Consider the following 10,932-nt stretch of genomic DNA (forward strand, 5'->3'; position numbering starts at 1 on the left):
GGCGGGGGGGCTCGCCGCGCTCCCGTCACCGGGGACCGTCCACCTCTAAAGGCGGACCGCGTCCCAAAAAACCCCAACATTTAGTTTTCATTGATAACATATACATTTAAAACACTGATAACAGCGCTGTTAAATGTAATAATTAGTAGTATTACTTGCAGCCACAGAAGTCCTTATCAACACTTCATTCATGTATTCAGATTATTGACATCAAATTCAAGTGAAGACCAAGTTCAGGATAAAAGGGACCAGCTTCATTATTTCATTTATTCTCTCATATTTTTGTCTTTAAATGCATCTCTACATCCAAAAACAAGGTAACGTACTGATTCACAAACATTCCACTGCACAAAATATATTCATGCCTAGAAAAAATCGCAACGAACATACTGAATATATTGTATACAACACTCCCTTCCACAAATAAATATCTTAATAATCTTCTTTTTTTTAAATATTTTTTTTAGCTTGGCAATATAAATATAAGACCTTAGAAAATCTCATATGAATAAGGAATGATTCGTCAGTTATCGGTAAATATTTGTATTAAAAATAAATTGCTGGTAATTGTGTTTCAGGATATAAAATCTGTTAAGAAGACTCTTGTGCTCCAGATCATAATTCACCACCACCTTGAGCAGAGGATCAAAAGTAAAATCTTATAATACAGTGCCATCTTGTGGACATATATCTTTTGGAAGAGTTATCCATTGCTGGTTTTAACGTCATATTGACCAAAGGATGTTTATGGATGGAGTAAAAGAGGACATGAAGAAGAGGATGTGAGAGAAGAGGGTGCAGAAGACAGGGTTAGATGGAGGCAACTGATTTGCAGTGGCGACCCCTGAAGGGAAAAGCCGAAAGGAGAAGAAGAAGAAGAAGTGCATCTCTTCAGCCTCTGCATTGGAATATAAACAGATTTGGCATCATCAACTGTGCAATACATTTACAATTTCCTCAAAGCATAAACATGTGCAAACACATCACAGAAGCAGAAGAATCAAAAGCATGGCAAGCATATAGATTTCATATTCTCAGTTTGACACGGCAGTTTAAAATTTTGTAAAATATATACTTTGACAGTTGAAATAACACAACATTGTCCCATTTTAATGTAGTTAGTATCTGATGAAGCAAGCTGCAACCCTGCAGCACCAATAAAGAATCATTACCACTCCAGTGATTCTAGCAGCCAGCTGCAACAGTTTCAGTGGTAGATTATTTAGTCTAAGTGATTGCATTTTCCCATATTGTAACACTGGTTATGAACAAAATAAAACATCATTCAGGTTAACAGGAAATCTTCTGTATACAGGCTCAGACTAGTTCAATTGAAAATTTTCAAATCACCAATCAGCAGCCTGTCACATCTGTTTGTTTTATGGATTCAGAGCCATGATTTATAATGCGGACCTGCCATCCTTGTGACCTGACAGGTGAAGATAAAAAGCAAAGACAGGATTAAGTTTGGGACACATTAGAGCTCAAGTGTGCCACAATTTGTACATGCTCTACATGACAATCTCAAATTCCTGTAAAATAGTTTGACAGCTCTATGAGCATGTCAAATGTCACTCTCATTTCCCTCTTCACAGCTAGATGCAGTCGTTACATTACAATACAGAAGCCGCAGTTCAACATAGATTTATACAAAATACCAAATAGTGGCCTTTTTTTAACACATCTTATTGGACGTGTGTCTTTCAAAAAGAACACACCGAACAGTAGTAATAATAACAGTATGGCAAGCTTTGTTAAATATTAACTAGGACTGCCTACGTGAATGATGTTTGTATAGCACAGTGTTTGTATTCAGCTGCCTTATCTTGTGTGCTTCTCTCATATTGGCACAAAGGACGGTTTTCAGTTGATCAAGGCAAACACAACGTGAATGCAAATGACAAAGAAATAGTGCAGACAAATAAATGGTCTAGTTTGGCACATATGCTCATACGTGAACTCCAAAACTTGATTCGTTTTTAAAAAAAATTAAACCTAGGAAGTAAAGGAAACATTTTGACTATGTGGAATCAGTAAGAATCGCTTTGGCAGACACAGTCAGGACCATAGTGCAATAAAAATAAAACACACACAGGAAAACAGAAAATTTGACCGTGATGGATAGGCTGGTCAAACTTCAACTAAAAAGTGAAAATGAGATCACAGCCCATCAGAGTCCTTCGTCAGGCTTCTCTGACAGCTCCAGGAGCGAGGCTTCAGTAACTCAAGGAAAGATGGCTGGAAATATAATCACAATCACATGAAACTACATTAGTATTTAAAGTTACGAGACTACAACATTTCATCACACTGCAGAAAACGATTCTAGTCATTACCTCCTGTAGGGGGCAGTAGCGCTGAGCATACCACTCTTGGGAGTACAGACAGATCAAGACTCCTTGACCCAGGAAAAGGGATGTCCACATAATGATGTTCCAGATTGGACCTTTCCTCTGGTCGTGGAGAATAAAGTTGAACATCACTGCAATAGGATATGAAATGAAAGCAAGGGTGAAAGCATTATAAAAAAGACAATTGTGTGTCATAACATGTAGAGAATAAGAAATTGAATGTACTTTGTTTAATTGTCAAAATACAATCAAGAGCAGAGTGGTGACAGAACAATGAGGATCATTGAGGTCTTGTGTCTTACTTCCAAAGCACATAAAAAGGCAGAAGAGCACCGGATAGAAGAACCCAAAGCAGACTGCAAGAATGTACTCATGGACCACTGCAGACACCGTGAACACAAACAGCATAGCGCCTACTTTGAATCGCTTCTGAGACATCTGGAATGACAAGGGCATGAAGAGAATATGAGCCAGTCGACAGTGGCAAGAAATGAATCTGAATCATGAAAATTTACAATGGCAACAATTTGGAAAATGTTTCTTCACATTGATGTTATAAGTTCTTAAATGACTTTAAGACAGTAAAATAAATAAATAAAAAAACAAACAACAAAGCCACTCACCCACAGGAAGTCCCGGTACACGTAGTAGTACAGCCAGTCATGGACCACGACGTTCCAAGTTCGATAGTAATTTGCAAAAGAGGTTGAATTCCACCAATCCTGTGATGCAACATTCGTTACTTATAAAGAATAACATGAGAACCAGATGTAATTGTTGCTGTAGGTAGATACCTTGTAAAACATCCTATCAGCAAAGCGAAGCATCTCAGCAAAAGCATTTAGCCAACAGTGGAGGAAAGCAAAGAATGCCAAGAAGAGAACCAATGCTCCTACAAAAAATACACATATACATATTAGTACTGTACATTTCAGACTGAAATTTATTGTACATGTGCAAGAATAGTTGTAAATAAACCAGAGATTCATCTCACCTGGCAAGATGGAGTTAAAGACACAGAGAACCATGGTCCTCGGGTCAAACAGCTGCATACTGATGCTGCGGAACTGAGGGATGCACAGCCGCACAAACACATAATAGGCATAAAATAGACTGCCTAGTACCTGTGGAGATGAATGGTTCAATATGTGAGACCACATCCGTTTGCTTGTTATGCAATTACATAGATTCAGCTGTAAACTCTGAAGAGGGTGATACCTGAAGTAATTTTGTGGCCACATAGCCCCATCTGATCACTGGGTTTCTGCATTGATTGATAACATTGTTTAGCAAAACACAGGAAGAGCTGCATGGAAAAACAATAAAAATAAACATGGCTTTTTACCTGGGGTATTTGTCTCTGTATATGAGTGTGGGTGCAAACAGAAAGTAGAGATACTGAGAGATAAGAGGAACCACTGGGCTGGGGGCTATAAAGGACAAGAGAGACTTCTTATCAATGACAGGATATGTAAAAGAAGAGGACAGTGTATATAATAAGGAACCCAACAGTATGAATAAAGCCTGAAAATGTATTCACAGGAATAATAAAAGAAAGTCACATACTGGTCTTTTCTTTATCCCAGGTAAGGACTCTAGGTGCATTCTCCCTGACAAAGGAGTGGGTTTTCATTATTAGACGCACCTGGTGGTAGACAAATAATAAATATGAAACAGTAGCCGTTCAACTGCGTGTATCAGACACATTTACATAAGGAAAAATGTGGGGATGTGGTCCTAGAGTTAAAACAAAGAGCAGCCACACTGGTCACTTACCTGTTCCAGGATGATGATAAAGCAGGATGCAGGTGGTAAACTGTTGGTCACCACCACATAGGTGGGCAGGAATCCAAGACCCAGAGCTTGGTAAAGCAGGAATACAGAGCAAAACAGAAAACTGCAAATCTTGGGGTGACTATAAGACCCAGTCTGAGTCTGTGCCCACAGGTAGAACAGGGTGTATGGAATCAGAAGCACGGACAGAAACATGCAGATCCACGTGCACACCACCAGGGGGAGCTTTCCAAACGCATAGACCAGTAGGTCAAAGTCCAACACCAGTCTGATGAAGACAAAGATGAAACATGAAGGGTTTTATCAGGCTAAATAACAACAAGGTGATGATTTGTTAAATAAGCTGGCAAAGTAGACAACATGCCAAAATCATATGGAATTATTAGTTCATGGCAGTATTTACGTTACCTTCCTTCATCAATGAAATCTACCACCACTGTGCTGAGGATGAAAAGAATGAGCAGGGCAATAAACATGTGGTAGATAGTCCTGATGTGGTTCACTTCAAACAGCTCACTGCAGGAAAAGAGAAGGCCAACGCGAACAGAGCCTGTGAATCCACACTGATATTGTCAGAAAAACCTTTACTTAAATACCTCAGGTAACGGTCAGCTCAAGATTTCAACTTACTCCAGGAGGGACCTGCGACTTACAAAAAGCTTGCCCTGGCCATGAGGAGGACGGAAATGCCTACAGTAAAAAAAAAAAAAAAAAAGGACATCAGAAACCAACAGCTCCACTTTCATGGTGGGAAACAAAAGCATGTGTATGACTTAAAGAAATGAGGAAGCAATCTGCTTTCGTGCTGAAACTACACACACTTGATATTGTTTTGACTTGCTTGAGGATTTGAGAGGCAGCACCTGAGTTTGTTCCTCTCTTTATCTGAAAGCGGAGGTGAGAAGACAGCAGGCAGAGGCGTAGGCTCCAGGCTGGTCGACTCCTCGATGAGGCTGTCCATGAAGTCATTAACCTTGCTGTCAAACTGTCGCATCAGGTCACTCTTCAGGTCCTGAGCAAAAGCAAAAAATGTAGTGTGAGTTGTTGTTTTTTATCATAGTCTTCATATACTCCAGATATGGAGTATTTTGCATTTATATATTCATAACAATCTGCTTTCTGAGCGGAAGATACTTGAAAAGTAAGAGTTACAGGGACTTTTCTTTCTGTGACACTTGTTAAGAGCAGAAACACAACTAGGAAAAAAAAGAATTTGTTAAACGTCCTTGAACATCCCACTGAAACATCTACTCTATCTTTAGCACTTCCTCGGGACAAGAGTGTTAATTCAATAACAGGCAGAATGTAGAATGCTTTTTCATTTTCTCAAAGTGTTTTTTCCTGACACATGAACCCTTCAAAATTATATTGTTCCAACATGAAAATAAGCCCCTGTATGAGTGAATAAATATGCAGCCCTGTTTATCTATGAACTGTTAGATTTAGCTGTCTCTGTCATTTTAAAATATATCATGTCTGACCTACAATTGATCATCAATGCTTCACTTTGATGAAGCCTAGGACAACAATAAAACAGCTTCTCCTCTTTGAGGGTGTTCAACATGACCTGTTCTTGCATTACATGTCCTATACATGACTTTACATACTAACCTCAGCTTTCCTTTTAAGATGTAGTTTTTTGCTGATCACTTGTTCCATTTCAATTTTTCCTGAAATTGGGAAAAGAATACAGTATTGTGAGCAAATTTTGATAAAAATGTCAACAAGCTGTTTTGCAATCACCTGGTGTCATTTAAGGGTAACACATATTAACAATGGAGACACATGAGATGTCAACTGAGCTTGTCTCAACAGAACTTCAGCCTGGGAAATGTACACATGAATTCATGACACATCAGATACCAATACACCACTCATAAATATCTGTGGGGGGGTGTCGAGTTTTATCAAGAAAGAAAATCAGCTTTTAATAATACAATAACCAACTACAAAATATTTTATTTACTGTATATATTCTGTCGCCTCACAACACGGCGGTTCCGGGTTTGAGTCCCGATCTGTGCGGAGTTTGCATGCTCTCCCCTTGTCTGCGTGGGTTCTCTCTGGGTTCTCCGGCTTCCTCCCACCTCCAAAAGTATGTGCTTCAGGTTGATTGGCCGGTCCCAAATTGCCCGTAGGAGTGAGTGTGTGTGTGCATGGTTGTATGTCTTTGTGTGTGGTTCCGCGGCGCACTGGCGTCATGCCTGGAATGTCCCCCGCCTCATGCCCTATGCTGGCTGAGATAGGCTCCAGCTCCCCGTGACCCACTACGGCGGATAAAGCGGCAGAAAATGAATGAATGAATGAATGAATGAATGACTGAAATTTGAATAGTACCGGGGTTGTAGTTTAATGGTACAGCCCATGCTTCACATGTATGCTGCCCTGGGTTCAAACCCTGGCATCTGAAGCCCTGTGGTGGGAACAAGCCAGTGCCAACAGCAGGTTGGTCCTAAGCCCGGATTAATGCAGAGGGTTCCCAGGAAGGGCATCCGGCATGACAAACTTTGCCAAACGAAAATGAGCGTTCATCTAAAAATGAAAAAGGATGACCCACTGTGGCGACCCCTACAGGGACAAGCTGGAAGGACGTTTGCTTTTATTTAAAGCAGCGGTCTCCAACCTTTTCTGCGCCACGGACCGGTTTCATCTAAGACAATATTTTCACGGACCGGTCTTCATTTGCTCGATAATCGTTAATGACGCCAGGCCAGCTGTAATCTAATAATAAATCGTCCGCAGTGGTTTTATGTAAAATGTAGACATCAACAGACAATAAACAAACTTTTTTCATAAATTGATAATAAACATCTCTATTTCATCTCTGTAAACGAAATAATTATAAGAAATAATTACATTAAAAACTCGATTGAAGTGACTGAACTGATGCGGTTTATTTTGAAATTTCGTGTCTTACAATCAGTGCATTCAACGCAGGAGAAATATTGATAATTTCCAATAGAAAGGTGAACAAGTCAATCAAATAATACTAATTACAATAATGAGAATTAGTGGATGGGGACCGCTGATCTAGGGGTAACGGGAGACAATGACACCTGAAGTGTGTACCATACGTCTGCTCTACTCCGCAGTTTGGTTTGGTTTTTGGTCACAGCAGAAAATCGCTTCACAAAGACAGGAGGTTGGAAATGGACGCAGGGTTTTGATACTTTTTGGGCGATCTCAGGATAATCTGCCTTGACTTTAATCCGGAACACTGGTGCGTTTATGGGCGCTTCATTGTGTGTGTGTTGATAACCTGTCACGTGACCGAGACCTGTCAAGCGGGACAGACGCATGAATTTGTCAGTGCGTCATTCCACACAGACGTCACTTTTCAAATTTAACGTCTTTCAGACTCCGAAATAAATAAAACGGAAGTAATGTAAATAAGTTCTTCTTTCTGAGCGGCCCGGTACCAAATGATCCACGGACCGGTACCGGTCAGTGGCCCAGGGGTTGGGGACCACTGATTTAAAGGTATAACAAACTCATTGAAAAGTAATACATATTTTGTTTATCATTATGAAAAAATAAAAATAAAGAAAAATCCCTGATGTCTGGTCAGGACACCTTAATATCTGCGCTGCAGCAGCCCCATCATATAGGTTATAGGTCATCAACGACACCGGACGCTTCAACAGTCAGGGCAGCCATTACAGCACGATACCATCAATAAAGCGATACATCTGATAAAATCATGCTGAATGGAAGTTCCAATATCACAGGAGTTTGACACAAAGATAAGAACCTATCTTTCTTCAAAATACCTTCTGGAGAGATTGGAGAGCGATGGAAAGCACAGATAAACAGGGACAACATGACCAAAGATCCAAGAATGTACCATGAGCATTTCACCCTGGATGATTTCCAACGAGATTTGAAGGTAAGATAATTTTCGGACAACCCATAATATTTATTCTGAATTCCCAAGGTTTAGTGGGTAATTAATTCATGTCTGGAGCCACTGGAGGTATTGTATAACTGTTTTTATGACCCCCGGGGCTTGTTACTAATTTACACCAATTACCTCAGATTTTGGGGTGTTATCTCCTTTACTGGTATCATATACAGGCTTGTATAGTTTGCAGTTATAATGCAGTTATAACATCGGGTGGTAATTATAGGGGATAATTACAACCCCCAGCTGGGTTCACAGGGAACTCCTCTTCCGAATCTGATGATGATGACATGATTTGAGATGATTCCTTGATAAATAAGTGCGATAATGTTGTCTTGTTATGTTGTCGCTTGCCATATATTTATACAATGGCGATGATATGGATTCACCCTGATGTCTACGATTGCATCACTTCCGCTCTGAGGGAGTGCATCATAACTCATGATATATTTTGTTTGGCCAAGTCACCATTGATCATAATAAAAATAATAATGCCATCAAAACTTTCATTAAATTATGTACTAAGTTCATTCTGACTTTCCTGTTCCTTTAAATTTGAATAATATGTCACATGTTGCTCCTCTAGTCAACCAAATCCACTTTGTCAAGCAACTTTACTTTGATTCAGTGTTTCAAGTTCCAAAATTACTCACTGCCATGACAGTGTACAAAGTTCAATTGTCTGCTAAACAAACTACAGCTTGTGGTTAAGTTCATTGGAGGTTATTATTCTTGACATTTACCCTAAACAGGAACAAGTTTGTTCAGTTACTCAGATCAATTGCACAAGCGGATGTAGCACTCCACCCATCAAATGAGAAGTTGTCAACAAAGGAGTAACAAGTCAGAGTCCAACTGCATTCATCTGAATGACTCCACAAATTTCCATGCAGTTTAAAATAATTAATAATAATAAAAAACTATTGAATTCTTGTGAAACTACCCAAAATTCGATTTTTGGGTGAATTTGGATGCGAAACAGAGCCACATTTTTTTCATGTATGAGATTATATGGTAATTTATTTTATGTAATTTCTCATGGAATAACAAATGGACCTAGATTTTTTTTAAAAAAGCATAAGGAGAGTGTCATCTACATAAATTATGGTTACTGTGCAAAAGATTTTGGATTGGTTTAATCTGAATAAAGGTGACAGCTAATTTTTACATAAATTATCTCATGACAACTTCTACATGAACAAGTGACTCTCTACTGGCAATCGCTTTCCATCTATAAGGAAGAAATATGTTTTTAGCAGACAGACGACCCTGGAGCTCACTGGTTATCCATGCAAGGGAGTTGTGTGCAGTCACTTCTACCACAACTATGTCTAATAAAGACGTGATGATCTCTTAATTAACCATCACTCATTATCTGAGCCACTAAGTGCTGAGGATAAGACCATGAGTGTGAGTGTTCACCGTCACTGCCCTATCATTTTCCGTCCTGGTTGACCACATCAACTGTGCCACAGGTCACATCAGATTGCTGCACATCATCTCATGACTTGACTTCACACACACATCCGTGGAAATTCACCAAAGTCCACGAAGGGGGGGGCTGGGAGGGTTGCTGAATCTACATTGCTCAATGTTTATCCAATATGACCATCAATGTCCTGATGATGAACAAGTTGAGATTGTCTCACCATTACTGATGGTGTGCTTTTCTCCATTGACTTGACGATTACACTCCCCATCCAAAGGGCCGTCTGGATCGGGGAAGGAGGGGGTCTTAGGTTTGGCTCTGCAGCGAGACCGGAGCTCACACTCGTCTCCATTCGTCTCCATCCTAAAAAAAAAAGAGTAACTTAACATCAACTCAGAGATAACTGGTGTTATTTACCATTGCAAAAGTAAACATGTCACACCCTGAGTAGGTGAAGAGACGAGCTCCCAGTAGCTAGAATAAGAATGCTAAACATTTTGACAGACAAGTAAACCCAGTGGACCATCAAGTCACCCTCACATGACGCGGACACAAAGCTAACGCTTCAGTTAGCGGACGTCCGCAGTCCGGCCGGCGGGCGGTGATTAAAACTAGCTAAAAACATAGCTTGGAGGCAAATATCCACCTGGTTTAATGTCCGCCCCCTCCCCTCTCACGGCTGCTGCCCCCCCCCGGTAATATCTCACTAAATGACTTGTTGACGTCTCTAGTTGATGTTAGCGAAGCGACCAGGCTTGGCCGACGTGTTACCTCCCCACTTCCTGTGTGTCGGTCGGCTCGACCGCAGGCTGCTCTCTCGTCAAAGTGGATCCCGGACGTGTCCTGGGCGAAGCTCGGAAGCGTCACTCCTCCAGCCAGCACGGTCTGAGCTGCTGCTCACCTTCTCCATTGAATAAAACAGAGCAGCCGAGGAGCCGGTGGGCCACGCTCATTGGTCGGAAGGCTCTCCTCCTGGTGACGTCACTGCGCTCACAGCGGTGACAGTCGCTGCAACTCCAGCGAATCGTTTTTATAACTAGGGAAGGAAAGGTGAACCTCAACCAAGACTTCAAAATTCCAATCAAGTCAATTCATTTATGATTAATAATAACAGTATGATTTTCATAGTTTGACTCTAAAGCGTCAGGATTTATGCTGGCGTCATCATTTATTTGATGTATTTAGGAACTAATACTGTAGGCCAACTTCCAGCTGAAATCCCTTAAAGAATCCCTGTGTTTTTGTGGGTATTGTATCATTTACTCTGGTGATAGTTTGGCTTTGTTTACAGCTTTCCTTTCATAGGTATAATCTAGTGTTAAAAAAAAAAAAAATCTGTGACAAATATTTAAAATCCTTCTCAAATCTTTTTGCAAATGAATGAACTACAGAAGTTACAGAAAACTTCCTAACAATCAAAAACAATTTTTTTTAAATTTCACTAACTGAGTTTTGCG

At 40.3% G+C, this 10,932-nt stretch overlaps 1 protein-coding gene across 2 annotated transcripts; it reads right to left on the reverse strand.

Annotated features, from left to right (window-relative positions):
* Positions 1 to 128: 128 nt before the first annotated feature.
* On the reverse strand, positions 129 to 10,391 carry soat1 (sterol O-acyltransferase 1). 2 transcript variants are annotated; one of them, XM_068318625.1, is made up of 16 exons: positions 10,247 to 10,391; positions 9,696 to 9,838; positions 5,757 to 5,815; positions 5,009 to 5,157; positions 4,776 to 4,835; positions 4,554 to 4,661; positions 4,128 to 4,413; positions 3,918 to 3,996; positions 3,697 to 3,781; positions 3,570 to 3,615; positions 3,346 to 3,475; positions 3,146 to 3,243; positions 2,975 to 3,073; positions 2,654 to 2,789; positions 2,337 to 2,482; positions 129 to 2,238 (listed from the first exon to the last, which is right to left on the reverse strand). In XM_068318625.1, the coding sequence occupies exons 2-16, from the start codon at positions 9,835 to 9,837 to the stop codon at positions 2,161 to 2,163; spliced, it is 1,701 nt and encodes a 566-aa protein (XP_068174726.1). In that variant the 5' UTR covers position 9,838; positions 10,247 to 10,391; the 3' UTR covers positions 129 to 2,160. The 2 variants fall into 2 exon arrangements, with proteins under 2 accessions (XP_068174726.1, XP_068174727.1); XM_068318626.1 differs by having other exon boundaries at positions 10,183 to 10,372.
* Between the last annotated feature and the right edge of the window lie 541 nt (positions 10,392 to 10,932).

The sequence above is a fragment of the Antennarius striatus genome, chromosome 7 (genome assembly GCF_040054535.1).
Source record: "Antennarius striatus isolate MH-2024 chromosome 7, ASM4005453v1, whole genome shotgun sequence".
NCBI classification, from domain to species: domain Eukaryota; kingdom Metazoa; phylum Chordata; class Actinopteri; order Lophiiformes; family Antennariidae; genus Antennarius; species Antennarius striatus.

What these genes read in the sequence shown, in the direction of transcription:
- soat1 (XM_068318625.1), bottom strand. Translation starts at nt 9,837, where the DNA reads ATGGAGACGAATGGAGACGAGTGTGAGCTCCGGTCTCGCTGCAGAGCC. An exon ending in GATTTCATTGATGAAGGAAG is followed by an intron (nt 4,414 to 4,553) that starts GTAACGTAAATA and finishes TGTCTTCATCAG; the next exon opens with ACTGGTGTTGGACTTTGACC. An exon ending in TGTACCGGGACTTCCTGTGG is followed by an intron (nt 2,790 to 2,974) that starts GTGAGTGGCTTT and finishes TTGTCATTCCAG; the next exon opens with ATGTCTCAGAAGCGATTCAA.